Genomic DNA, 14144 nt, shown 5'->3' with positions numbered 1-14144 from the left:
ATAATTAGGTTTACTTATTTATCTCTTGTTAGAGGAGGTACTGGGGATTGAACCCGGGACCTCATGCATGCTAAGCATGCACTCTACCACTTGACCTATACCCTCCCCTATTTTATCCCTTTATATTTGCTGCCCCCTATTGGGCAACTAAAAGTACTGAAAAAGTCCAGTAATGACAAGTTCTTCCAAAAGGGGGGGGGGAAAGTAAGAATAGGTCTAGAACAAGCTAAAGTACATATCGCAAAAACAAATCAAATGGCTTACACTGACCTCCAAGACCTGAGCCAGTTATAACAGAAAAAACCGTGACAAGAATTGGAAGATTAAAATATGAAAGTTAAAAAAAAAAGGTAATATACCCCCCAAACTAGATACTAGCGTCAAGGAACAGACTAGCGAGTAGAGGGAGCGGTCAAGGGCGCTGGACGTCCCTACTTCCCGCTGGGCCGCAGCGGCAGCTGTCCCTTCGTTCTCGGCCAGCCAGCCGCTGTCTCTACCTTCCGCTCCACTTCCTCGGCTTAGATATGGGGAACTAAACTGTAGCCATTTTGAGAGGCTTTCAAAGCGAGTTACAGCCTTGAGTCTTTCATTTTCCATTCACCTCTCCCCATCAAAAGGAATTATGATTTATGCTAAGCCAGTAATTTACTTATAATCCCCAGAAGTTGCTGGTTTGGCTTCCCTAAAGCTCTCCCCATAGAAACACTCATCCACGATTTACATTAGCAGTATTTTCACTAAACGGCACAGTTGCACAAATTTTACAATATGAAGGGTTCAATCTTTGAAGACAAAACAATATAATTTTCCTATTCTATAAAGCTTCACATATAAGGGTTGCCTTTATATTTCTGAATTACATTTTATTTTTTTCTTTATTATGTAAGTTACAGATGTACAATGCTGTGGTTCCCAATTTTTAAAAATTATACTTCAGTTATTACAGAATATTGGCTATTCTGTATTACATTTTAAAAGAGGTTCTCTCAAATCCTCAAATTATTCAACTTTAAGAAATCCTCCCATAAGGATCCTAAAACAAATTGAAATGATAAACAGTTCATGCACCGTACAGAAAAATGTGTGCTTCAGTGGAAGATTACGTATTGTATACATACCGCACCTTCTGGATTACCCGATTCTAGCTGGGCCTGTGAGCTAGTTTACAACTTGGTCCGTTACAGGAAGGGATAACCAAGTATTACTCATGGACGTGAAAATTCTATTCTATCTGATAGGAATCTGAATGTCCTTCCTCCAACCTCTCAGGAAGGCAAAACCAGTTCTGCCTCATTTACACATTTACCTCAGTCCTAACCTATAAATATGTCTGTCCTTTGGACTCTCTTTTGAGCCAGTTATGACATCTGCTTGGTTCCCTCGAGTTAAATAAAATCTTCAACATGTATTAAAGAGTTTTATAGCTATGTGGGAGTCATGATTCTAACTTTTCCTGAAAATTCTAACAGATTTAACTAGTAACAGGGTTCTTTTAAAGCCTATAGCTCAACGAGTCAATTTTAAATATGCCAAACACCTCAGCTGCCTGAGAAAAGGTTCCTGTTTTAAGTGGGATGAAATCCACATTTTTAATCATATCCGTGGAATTTCCGTGATCCAAATTCACTATTTTTCCAACTCTACCCACCACAGCCCCCTACTCAGAAAGGGCATCTCTTTAAAAGAATTTTTTTTATATAATCATGAAATGTTTCAAATACACAAAAATATATACCTATGTTCCTGGATACATACATTCAACAATTTGGCATATGTGATCCAGACCATTTCTTAAGGCATCACAGATACCAAAGAGGCTCCTAATCTCCTTGCTCCCCACCTAGTCCTTCCCTCTCCCCACAGGAAACCATCATCACAAAACTGAACAAACTCTTCTAGAGCCACGGCTCCACACCTATGATACGCGTACCTGTCCATAAAGTATAACATTCTATAAAACTAACACAACTGCTGTCACTTGATTTGTACACTTTTGATAACTTGCCCTTTGAAATTCACCATTTGTGCTTTTGAAATGTACTCATCTCGATTGTCTATTTCCATTTTTAATTTGGGGGTTTTCCTGTTTCTACCAATGGACTATTACCACTCACCAAAAGTAATTTCCCCACCTTGGATCTTAGCTCACATTCCTTTTGTTGCCCTGTCCAGCAACATCTAGTTCTACCAGTGAAACCCAATCACTTTTTCAATTAACTTTTTATTGTGAAATAATTTCGGGGGGTAGAGTACAGTTCAGTGGAAGAGTGTGTGCTTAGCATGCATGAGGTCCTGGGTTCAATCCCCAGTACTGCCTCTAAAAACAAATAAATAAATAAACCTAATTACCTTCTCTACCAAAAACAAAACAAAACAAACAAAACCCCTAAAAATAAAATAAACAAATTTTAGGATAATTTTGAAATAATTTCACTCTTTCATTAAAAGAAGAGTAACAAGAATTTCTGTATCCTTTTCACTCAGGTGTTTTACCACATTGCTTTATGATTCTCCCTCCCTAACCCCCTTTCTGTGTATAATTACGCAGGAATGTGTGTATCCATATATATACATATGTGTGTGTGTATAAAATGTATTTTCTTTTCCTACACTCTTTTAAAGTAAACTGAAGTCATGATGTCCCTTTACCCCTAAGTACAATACTTCAATATATATTTCCTAAAAAGTAGTAACTTTTTTTTTTACATAACCTAGCCAAATAATCAAAATCAGGGGGCTAACCCTGATACAATAACATTATCTCATCTACAGAATTTATTCAAAATGTGCCCCTTGTCCTAACAATGTCTCTTACAGTGAAAGAGAATTAGAACATGTTTTTCCGGCCAAGATTCAGTCTAGAACAGGGCACTGCGTTCAGCTGCTGTGTCTCTCTAATCTCCTTCCACCCATAACAGTTCCTCTCTCTGCACATCATCTTTCACGACCCTGACATTATGGAATACTTATGGGGCAGTAATGCCATGTAATCTCCAAAACGCCGAGTGTGTTGGATGCTTCCCATGACTGGAGGCCGGCTGCACGCTGTTGGCAGGTGATGTGTCCTTCTGTGCTAGAAAGAGGCACATGATGTCAGTTGTCCCATCTCGGATGAGGTTAACTCTGATCATGCTGCCGCCAGGTCCTTCCACTGGAAGGTTATCTTTCCTCTCTTTATAGCTTTATAATTATATAATTTTGGTGGAGATACTTTGAGAATATTCAAATATCCTCATCCAATACTCACCCACTAGTTTTAATACCTATTTATCAATTATTACTATAATGATTGCCCAATGGTGATTTCTAATGCTACCATTCCTTCCACATTTATTAGCTGGCATCCTTTCTACTATAAAGGGCTTTCTCTTCTGCTCCACTTACCTAATTTAATCATTTTCTTGTGTCAGTACGGGGTCACGGATTCTAATTTTAGTCGGTGGTTATACTCCATTACTATCGTTTTGTTATGATACTCAAGTATTCAGACAGTGGAAGCCCATTCAGGCTGGCTTCCGGGTCCTTTTTGTCAGGTCAGCATCCTTCTTACTTTCTGACACAAGTTGGTACAGGTTGATCTTTACTTTTCCACCCTCAGTCTTGAATTCCTCCAAGTTTTGATTCCTTTGAGTGGAGAACGGTACTTACAAACCATGATTAGGGCATTAGGTGTGCTCATTGCCACCATGATGTCATTATGTCACTCCAGACCTTAGCAAACAAGACTTTGGTAATTACACACATGTATATTCTGTATCTATCTATCTATACTAGAAAACGTGAGTTGATACTGATCATCCTTCCCACACGGAAGTACTTCTAGATGCCCTTGGTTGTAACTGTTCTCTTGGCTGTGCTGTTCTGACAGCACTTTGTCTTCTACGCCCGAATTGGGGCACCTTCCACTAATGTCAGGAATCAATTCATCTTTGTTTACTTCACAGAACCCACTATTAGGGCACTGAATATGGGAGATAACTAACATGGATGTTGAACTGAACAGAATTTTCATAAAAGGAGAGTAACTGATCTGAGTGGTACCCATAGTCAAACAAAACATGTAAAACTCCCCTTCCTGCATGTGTTGGTGTGCTTTTCAGACCTAAGGAAATGTCAGCTGAGGTACCTCCACTTTTCTTTTCTTGTATCCTGGACATCATCTCTCTTCCATTAACATTAACAGAAGTACCTCTTTATTTAGAACTGTATTAGAATAAACCCGCCTCTAATAATTTCCTTTATTATGCCTTTACATTTATTTGTAGGGAATTTTATAAAAACCTTTCTCTTTTATCTCAACGTATGAGGAGCTTCATTTACCTATCATATCTTTGGAAATAACCTCATTCATTTAAAAAGATTTTAACTAAAACATATTTTAAGTTGAATCTGACAACACACTTATCCTGAAAGACTCAAACATGCTTGAGCAACTTCTACGTTTTGATACAAGATACTGGTTAAAGCCACAATCTCTCACTTGAAATAAACTGCAATTTTTATGCCATTTAAATATACTTAAAAAGTGAATATAGATTTTCACTTTGAGTTAGGCTCCACAGATCTGGGAACCTCGGAGCTGAATGTCAGGCTTGATTCTTTCAGAGCTGAGCAGAAGCAAGTCAAGGCATCAACCAAGCACTTGAAATGTTTCCTTTGAAATCAAAGGGGAAAAAAAGAACAGGCTATATTTGCCTATAAACAGAGATTTAAGTTATTTTTCAAAATAATGAATAAAAACCTGAAATGGTGAGTAAATGAGAATTTAGAGAGATCAGTGCTGACACCTGGAAGTGCCCCTGTGTCCGCACGCAGCTGCCCCCACACCGAGCGGCTCTTACCGTAAGCGTGGCCGTGTTCTCATCATCCGACCACTGAAGGGGAAAGAGGCAGAAACAAAACGTTAAATGTGGAAAGTGCAAGGGCTTCCGAAAAGCAGTGCTCCATCTAAAAATGACACATACATGGGAGACGATATGTCGAAGTGAGATTTCTGTGTAATTTCTCACTTTACCGAACGTACTCTGAGATCGTAACGCCAGAACTGTTTCAGAGAGCATTTAAACGGAATGCACTTCTCTACATAAGTTTATTTTGAACCAACCTGTATTTCTTCTGCCTCGTCATCACTGTCTGGCTGAGAACGTGTTGGTGGGTCTTCCCTGGAAGAACATAAGGCAAAAATTGAGCAAGAAAAAGCTTTGGTCCCATGCAGTCATAATTTCAGGCGTGCTGCGTATACATATTAAAGAAGCTGCCTGAGAACTGGAGGGTAATGTTGGGAAAGTTCCTCTTCTGAGACAGAAACTGATAAAATCTAACTTGAAATTAATGAGAGTACACGTCCGGTAAGAGACGCCGGAACTGGGGGGGGGGGGAGGCGGAGGGATACAGGTCAGTGGTAGGTCCTGGGTTCAAGCTCCACTGAAAAGAAAAAGAGAGACGGCAGAATAAAAGCTTTCTGCCCTCTTCTCAGAAATAACTAGAAGCAAGGGAAAGAAAAGCTCGAATTCCATCTCTGAGGACACTGACTCACGTCTGAATCCCGATATAAGAGGAAGAGCTGTCCAAGACAAGGAAGTTCAGATGGGATGAAGGACGCCGCAGAGGGCATCGTCTGAGGAGCTGGTCTAGGCAGTTGCGGGAACACCCCGCGGGCACAGCTCCGACGGCGAGAACAGCGCGTCCAGCGTCAGGAATCACCCTGGATCTGGACTAGCACCACAGGAGGGCACGGGGGAGGGAGAGACAGAAATACTCAGGTACGCTGTCCTAGAAGCAGCCAGTGAGCAAAGCAGGCATTGAAAAGGGCCACTTAGCAGCCGGTCTCCACTGCCTGGGGTGACGGAGGGGCAAAGGCTGACAGACCTCAGAGGGAGGGCCCTGCTCGCCCCCCATCAACATTCATCGATGAAGAACTCACGTCATCCAAAACAAATGCTAATCAGACTAAGGACCAGGACACGATTTATGCCAGGAAAAAGGCAAAGGGAGGGTTCTGGTTGAGCAGGGGCATTTATCTATCCCCAAGTTCCCTCCTGAAATGCTACTAAAATGACTTAAAAGATCCCATAGGGAAAAAAAGGCCCAAAGAGGAGACAAGTGCAGAGAAGAGACAATAACCAAAGTCCGGAAAACAGAAAGCCAATGAGGGGTACCCGTGAACGACAGGTAGAACCCAGAGCTCTCGTGCATGATGGGGACCATGGCTCTGGGCTCCAAAGAGGGTGACTGTCTAAAGCCCATAAAAGGGGCAGGAAGACACAGCCAGTCTTCCTCCCCTGGCTCAGCCCAGCAGCTAACCCTCCTCTGTGAACTGAAGAGGGCAAGACTCAGGTCCACAACGCCCCAGGGGACTGTGAGGTGACACGTTAGAACACGACAGTCTTCCATGGAAGTCACACTAACGGTGCGGCCTCTAGTCCCCTTCCTTCTACCCCTGCTCCCACAACAGAGTGATTAGAGGATTCTTCTCTGCAGAGACCAGACAACCCCAGAAGAGAGAACCACAGATAACTGTCAACTGAGACTCTTCCATCAACACCTGCTGACAGTTGGCACTCTTAGCCAACAAGCCCCATCCAGGTACACAAAGTTTCCGTGCATGTGTGTCCCTCACTCTTAAATATGAATAAAGGTCTAGAATCATTAGAAAACTAAAGAAAGGCTCCAAGATAAAAAAAAAAAAGACTTTTTAAAAAGGAGAGAGAGAAGGTACATGTATGAAATAAAGACAGTAAAGGAACCAGATGAAAAACATTTTTAAAAATCATAAGTATCCTGAAAGGTAAACGAAGAGAAGAACAGAGGACAAGATAGAACTTGTAGAAACTGAAAACATGGCAGCTGAAATTTTAAGATTCAACAGAATGAATGGCAAAACCAAGGAGATTTTCCAGAAAGTAGAACTAAAAGGACAATAGACAAGAAACAATATAATTCAGAGAATCCAGCAGATCCAATATCTAAATTATAGGAGTTCCAGAAAAAGAAGCAAGAAAATAAGAGGAAATTATCAGAGAGAGTATTTTTCAATTGTTCCAAAACTAAAAAATACAAGTCTTGAGAAAGAAAGAGCCCACCAACTACACGTCACAATGAATGGAAAAAACGAAAACAAGAACAAGAACCTCAGACGATGTACAAAGACTGTCACCACAATTCTTCCCATCTCACCGACCCCTGCTGGGTGACTTTGCTACTCTTCCCATCGAGAAATGGCATCTGTTTCCCGACCCTGTCATTTCAGACTGGCTTCGAGACTCACTGTGACCAACAAAATATAGCACCAGGGACACCACGTGATTCTGAGCCTCGGTGTCAAAGGTCTTTCCAGCCGCTGAGCACACGGGTCTGGAATGCTGCCACCACTGTGCAAAGGCGCTGAGGTGAGTCTGAGGATGAGACCGCGTGGAAAGAGACGCCCAGCTGACAGTCAGCATCAACTGCCAGACGCATGAGTGAGGCCACCTTGAAACCACCCAGTGAGGTCGAGCCACCAAATGACTACAGCTGCACGAGTGACCTCAGCAAGACCGACAGAGAACTCGCCCAGTGTCGAGACTCAAAGAGGCCCTGAGAACACCAAAAACAGAAATATCATCCAGAAAGGTCCATCACAGATCTACACAGAAGACCCACTGTACAAGTACATATGTACATACATATAGACACGAAATTTACCCCATATATCCATACAAACACATATGGGTAAAATCAGTGCTGTTGAAAACACATGCGGTTCTAACTGTATTTCTGAGTTCATTCATCCAGTAGTTGTCCACCAAGCTCCTCTTATGTATCAGGTACTGTTCCAAGAGCTGGGAACAGAGCTCTCCAAGACCCTGTTGTCAGGAAGACTCTATTCTAATAGAAATACTGAGGGAATGACATCAGATGGAAATAAACGTTCCACAAAAAATTAAGGTGAGGTGAGGGAATAAACAGTGATGTGCCAAAATGTGTCAGTCCGTTCAGTGGAATACTATTCAGCCTTAAAAAGGAAGGATATTCTTACCTGCACCATGGCATCACATACCATGGCATCATGTACCATAACGTGGATGAATCTGGAGGACATTATGCCAAGTGACATAAGCCAGTCAGAGAAGGACAAATATGATTCCTCTTACATGAGGTATTTAGAGGGGCCAAAGCCATAGGCACAGAAAGTAGAAGGGTGGTTGCCAGGGGCTGGTGGAGGGGGAATGGGGAGTTAGTGTTTAACAGATACAGAGTTTTGGTTTCACAAGATGACAAGAGCTCTGTAGATGGATGGTGGTCAGGGTTGCCCAACATTATAACTACTTAATACCACTGAACTGCACATTTTAAAATGGTTAAGATGGTAAATTTTATGTTATGTGTATTTTACCTCAATAAAAAAAATTGTTTTAAAAAATTCTAAGGGAAAATTATTTCCAACCTAGAATTCTATTTAAAAAAAGAAAAAGAAAAAAAGAGTGATGTACCAGCAAGGGTTACCATTAAGTCATTTCAGAAAGGAAAGTGAATGACGAACACTTAACATGACTTTTCAGCAGAGACGCGAATGAAAAAACAGGAACATCATTAAAGTACATAATTCTTAAACTTTTCCAAGTTTGCATTAAAAAAACATGCATGGTAATTTCTTTCCTTTTAAACACGGAACTATAGGGAACAGAAGAAACGGTTACATTCATTTTCTAAAGGTAGAGATGAGAGGAATTACTCAATTTCACAACTTGTAATTAATGGAGGAGGAAGTACTCAATTTTGAAAATCTTATTAATTGAGCACTGACAAGGGATACAGGACAGAGATCAGCACACAACTTCAAACAGGACAAAAAAATGGAAGAGGATGGGGCCAAAGCCAAAGTATTTATTTTACATGGTAATTGAGATTTAATCATCACAACATTTCTTCACGCTAAAATTTAAAGATTTTTTTCTGGTATACTTTACCTTCCTGCAACCACCAGAGTTCCATCATCCAGTAAATAATCCTTCACATTCTGAGGAAGTGGAAGAATGATGCTAAAAAACAAAATACATATAACAAAAAAGGCATCACTTAAAAAGACCAACCATAAGCAGAGAGAAAAAATTCCAAACTCCGTTAATTTCTGAATTGCTTATCTTCTTTATTGTAGGAAGCTTTTTTCTTTTTAACTGAAGTATAGCTGCTTTACGATGTTGTGTCAATTTTTGGCATACAGCATAGTGATTCAGTTATACATATTTTTCTTCTTCTCTCCTTTATTTTAATATGAAGTGGGGAATGTTAATGATGCACATTTGGTAGAGGCAGACTAGAAACTAGAATAATATAAATAAATATCGCAGTAAACTAAATTAGGTGCATATAATTATCCCAATTGTCTTTGTGGTAAAGAAACAAAAACCAGTCAAATCCAAAGAATTTGGCTGACATTTGCAGCAACATGGATGTCCCTGAAGAATGTCATTCTAAGTGAAGTAAGCCAGAAAGAGGAAGAAAATTACCATATGTGGAATGTAAAAAAAAGAACATAAATACAAAACAGAAACAAACTCATAGACATAGAATACAAACCTGTGATTGCCAGGGGGAGCGGGGTAGGAAGGGACAGACTGGGAGTTCGAAATTTGTAGATACTGACAGGCATATGTAGAATAGATAAACAAGATTATACTGTATAGCACAGGGAAATATATACAAGATCTTGTGGTAGCTCACAGCAAAAAAGAATGTGGCAATGAATACATGTATGTTCATGTATAACTGAAAAATCGTGCTCTACACTGGAATTTGACACAACACTATAAACTGACTATAACTCAATAAAAAAGAAAGTGTTAAAACAACAACAACAACAACAACAAAGAACTGGGGTGAAATCAAAGTATGAAAGCAGCAAGTTCTAAAGAATTGTGAGTACAGGGGTGATATGCCTTTAAGGAATTGGAGACCCGCAGGTATTTGCTTCAACACAGGAAATGCAGGAAAAGAATCAGAAGATTAAGGCATCTGACCGCCTTCTAAGATACAGGATGCAAGTAGACTTAAGATCTGGAAGCCTTTCTCTGGTTGGCAATGAACGTATAAGGCTAAGAATTCATGATACATTCGGATGAGCTGTGGTGGCATTCTACTCACCTGGGCACCAGAGCTACACAGCTGCTCACCTGGACCTGCTTCAGTTTAATTTGTTTCAGATAACCCTACTGACCGCTGGCCAAGCCACACCTGGTATCACTTGAAAAACATATGGGATAATTTGCTTTTTCCTCTGTAATAAACAAATGAATCATCAAAAAGTCCTGACACAGATAACTTGAAAGTAATGCTATTACTTTGATCTTGAGGCATATATTTTTAAAATACCGAAAACAAGTATGGCCTGCTTTCAGAGAGAACATCACTGACTTATAACACTGTACTTCATTTATTTACTGAATAAGGTTTTTGGAACATTACAGATGGTTTTTGTGCACAGAAAAGATTATTCATGGGCTACTTTGGTTTTTTTAATTAATTATCTAATTTATCAAAGTTACTGTTTCACATTCAAAAGCCTACTTTTACAGGCTTTTTAAGTTCAGCTAATTGAATCTTATTATTTTATTTGTAAATCTGGTAAATTTTAACCAATTTCAGGTGAGTCTTTGAAACTTAACAGTTGCTTTAAATTTTTTAGCTCTATTATAAAAATAATCTATTCAATTTTCTTTTTAAATATGTCAACTGTCTAATTACAGATAAACCTTTCCAAGCATTTAACTCTTACAAAACCAGTGAATTAAACTATAAGTATAGTGAATCCAAGGTTCCTGCAAACATTCCAGTACTATTTAAAAACTTGAAATTTTTTCTTGTGTAGTTTAACGTATTACGATTCTAAACCAATTACATGATTTAAATTGGAACCACAAGGCCAATCTGTTATATATGCTCATTTAGCCTCAAAATGGCAAATTCTTAAGGATATTAAATAAACTTAAGAAGAAAAAAATCTCCAGTTTGAATTATTTCATCACCTCTATAACCCTAGTTCTTCCCAGAGTTAAAGATATTTACTCAACAATGTCATCCCAAGAGGATTAGAGATGAACTTCCCAAAAGAATGGGAAGTTTATCTTCTCAGGGCCTGAGACTGAGAGATGCAGTCAAGGATGCTGGTTCCTAGACATCCTGCCGATCTTCCTGACCACAGTGAGAGCAGAGCCCTCTTCTATGTCAAGAACATCTCTCAAGTCCCCAGATCGATGACTCCAGAGTCTGTGTCCTTTGTTTCTGAGTTATACTAATTCTCAAGTTTGATGTGAAGCTGGGCTTTCCCTCCAGGCTGCAACAGACTGGATTCAAAATATCTATTTACTGTTTGATTCCATCCTGAATTCTCTGCAAATTCTTCTTTTTGGAGGGTCTACAATTCTTACAGGTATAAGCTGACACCGAGTAAGATTCTGCATAGTTCTCTTGAGTCCCTGAGCTCTACAGTCATAGTTCTAAGTCACCTTCTTAATGGCATGATCTTGCATTATGTTATGTAAGTCACGGAAGAGATCAAGATGACTCCATTAAAAACTCAAAACCTATGAGTGGGAAAAGATACAAAAGAAAAACAAAAAATCATAGTGCAATGTGATAAATGCTGTACCAAGTGCTACCAAAATTCTGAAGAAAGCCTGAGAGCCTGCCATAGACAAGTCGTAGCAGACACACCTGCCCAAGTAATGCGGCTGTCAGAAAAGCCACGGAAACCCACCATGCAGCCAAGAATCCACTGAGGCCCAACTGACAGATGTAAAAGAATTTAATGGCAAAGTACCCACCCTAGAAAGGGGATATAATTCTATACACACAGACAAGTTACTCTAACGGAATGGAGGTTGAAGGGGTCTTTAAAAGATTATTTAATATAACTTCCGTGTTTGAGGAAAGAAATATCTAGAAAGGTAGAGTGGATGGCCCACAGTCATCTAGCTGATTATTCTTAAGCCTCAGACAAAGTTCTAGAACTTATCAAAAAATGATTCTGTATTCTTAGCTGCGTAATCACCTCTGAACCATGATTAATAAACACCAGATAATAAAGCTGAGCCAATAACCAGAATATGGTCTCTAGGCATTAATGGTGACAATGACAATGACAAATCTAACACAACTCCACCAGGATGGAGCAAAACCCTGTCATATGTTGGGTTCCAGTGATATCAACACAGAACTAACTAGATTGAAGTTACAGTTTAAAGACAGAGGAAAGACTACTTTAAGGCAGCACAGCTTAGTGGTAAGAAAACCCCACCTCTTGGTTTGTGTCTCATTCCCAGCTTCATATGAATGGTACCCATTTTAAGTGAACTAAAATTATTCTGCTTCAATGGAACTTTGGTTAAATCCAAAATATTAACAACAAGCAGCTTTGGGTGTGCTTACTACACACCAGAAACAGTAGCGAGCATTTTTAATGCTTTATTTGATTTAACTCCCATGACAATCCTATTATTTCTCAATTTTCCAGATGGGGCTGAGAGAGATTAAGCAATTTGCTGAAGATGCTGGTGGAACCAAAATTCAAAGCCAGACAGATGGCTCTGACTCCAGAGCCCAATTCTTAAACATTATACTTTACTGCGAAGAAATACTATGCGAGACACAACATTGTAAACTGACTACACTTCAATAAATATATAATTTTTTTAAAAGAAAAGAAAAAATACTACACCAAAGGTTACAAAGGTACCTGCACACCAAGCACATATCGGTTTCGAGTGAAACCCAAGTGAAAATGTCTGACAGGTTCCCAAATATACCTTCTATCACACCAACAGAAAATAAGTAACTCCAGTATCACCTCAAACCCAAAGCCTGTTTCAATTATGCAAGATAACAGAGGACTGTCATGTCCTACTGGCAAGTAACGTCTATGTTAGGAAGTCACGTCTGCAGCAGTTGTTAAAGCTCTTCCTTCTGATTTGGTGTGACTTCAGCTATCTTCAAATGCAAAGCTCATCCTCCTCTGAGCTGCTCTAACCTCCATCACACCCTGGATAACCAGAAGCAGATTCAATGTATGAATAACAGGACAGAAAAGAACTGCCTTTTGAATCATCTCTTTATGCTCTTCCAAATCCTCAGGATTTCAAAAGTCTCCCTCTGTGTATTCACACTCTCTGCACCAAGAATGAAAAGGAACAGACGGCTGACATTTAAATAAGTGGCAATCCAGGTCTAAAAGGGGGGCGGGCAAAATACAGAAAATCCTATCCACGGATTCAAAGTTCTTTATCTATCCGTCTTAGTGTGGAAAAGCCTACCCTTGCAGCACGCTCCAGATGTTAAGACTGCTTTTGAACATTTGGGGATATTCTCCTAGCTGCCTTGCCTACATTACCTTGAGTGACCGGGTGAAGGATGAAACAGTTAATCCTCTGCTTGCCCTGCAAACCGGGCATGGATTCCTTGTCGTGGGCCAGGGAACTAAACGAATACTATTCCACTTCTCTTCCAGGTGGCTTCCATCCCTAACAATACATAAGTATACTTTACTAATGCTTTCCACGTACTCTATCCTACTGGGGCTTCAGAACAGAATTTGAGGTTGGGTCTGTATCCTTGTTCCCATTTGACGGTGACCGAAAGCCTTTAAGTCCCGCGGCGGGTCAGTGGCAAAGCCCAGACTACCCAGTTCTCCTGGTCACCTCCCGACTCGGGCAATTCTAAAAGCAGTGATGGTGAACCCGCAAGCCTAAACCAGCTTTATCTGCTCCTCAGCCCTTCTCTGACCTTCAGTGAGCCAGGGTGCGCCCTCTACTTCCCCAGCAGCCTCCCTATCGCGCAATAGGACGCACAGCAAATATGGATCGAGTTCATTCACCCCCCTCCGTCCCCCCTACGAAATATCCCTAGGAAGTCGAAATCTCGGCACCGGCGCTCCCATCCAGGCCTGCGGTCGTCTGGACGGAGGTGGGACTCGCCCCAAATGTCGCAGTCCTTTGGGCCCCTCGCGCCGGCGAAGCCCACTCCTGTCTCACCTCTTGATGGTGAGGCTTCGGAACAGTGGGTACCATGCGGAGAACTGACAGTGCAGCACATGCTCTTTCTTCATCCTCCAGCCGCCGCCGTCGCCGCCACCGCTTCTCCCTCTCCTCCCAGCACCCTCCCGGAACCCTGGT

The 14144-nt window shown here is 40.6% G+C and overlaps 1 protein-coding gene across 1 annotated transcript in view; it reads right to left on the bottom strand.

The window, feature by feature from the left end:
* CDC123 (cell division cycle 123) overlaps window positions 1-14144 on the bottom strand; it is a 43209-nt gene extending 29065 nt beyond the window's left edge. The window contains exons 1-4 of the mRNA XM_006208852.4: window positions 14004-14144; window positions 8949-9020; window positions 5105-5162; window positions 4842-4874 (exon numbers count right to left, since the gene is read on the bottom strand). Of these exons, the coding sequence (XP_006208914.1) occupies window positions 4842-4874; window positions 5105-5162; window positions 8949-9020; window positions 14004-14077 (237 nt within the window). The 5' untranslated portion in view covers window positions 14078-14144. The remainder of the gene's footprint in view (window positions 1-4841; window positions 4875-5104; window positions 5163-8948; window positions 9021-14003) is intronic.

This window comes from Vicugna pacos, chromosome 35 (assembly GCF_048564905.1).
Source record: "Vicugna pacos chromosome 35, VicPac4, whole genome shotgun sequence".
Classification (NCBI taxonomy): Eukaryota; Metazoa; Chordata; class Mammalia; order Artiodactyla; family Camelidae; genus Vicugna; species Vicugna pacos.
The sequence above is the reverse complement of the archived record's forward strand: the minus strand, read 5'-3'. Positions and strand labels throughout refer to the sequence as shown.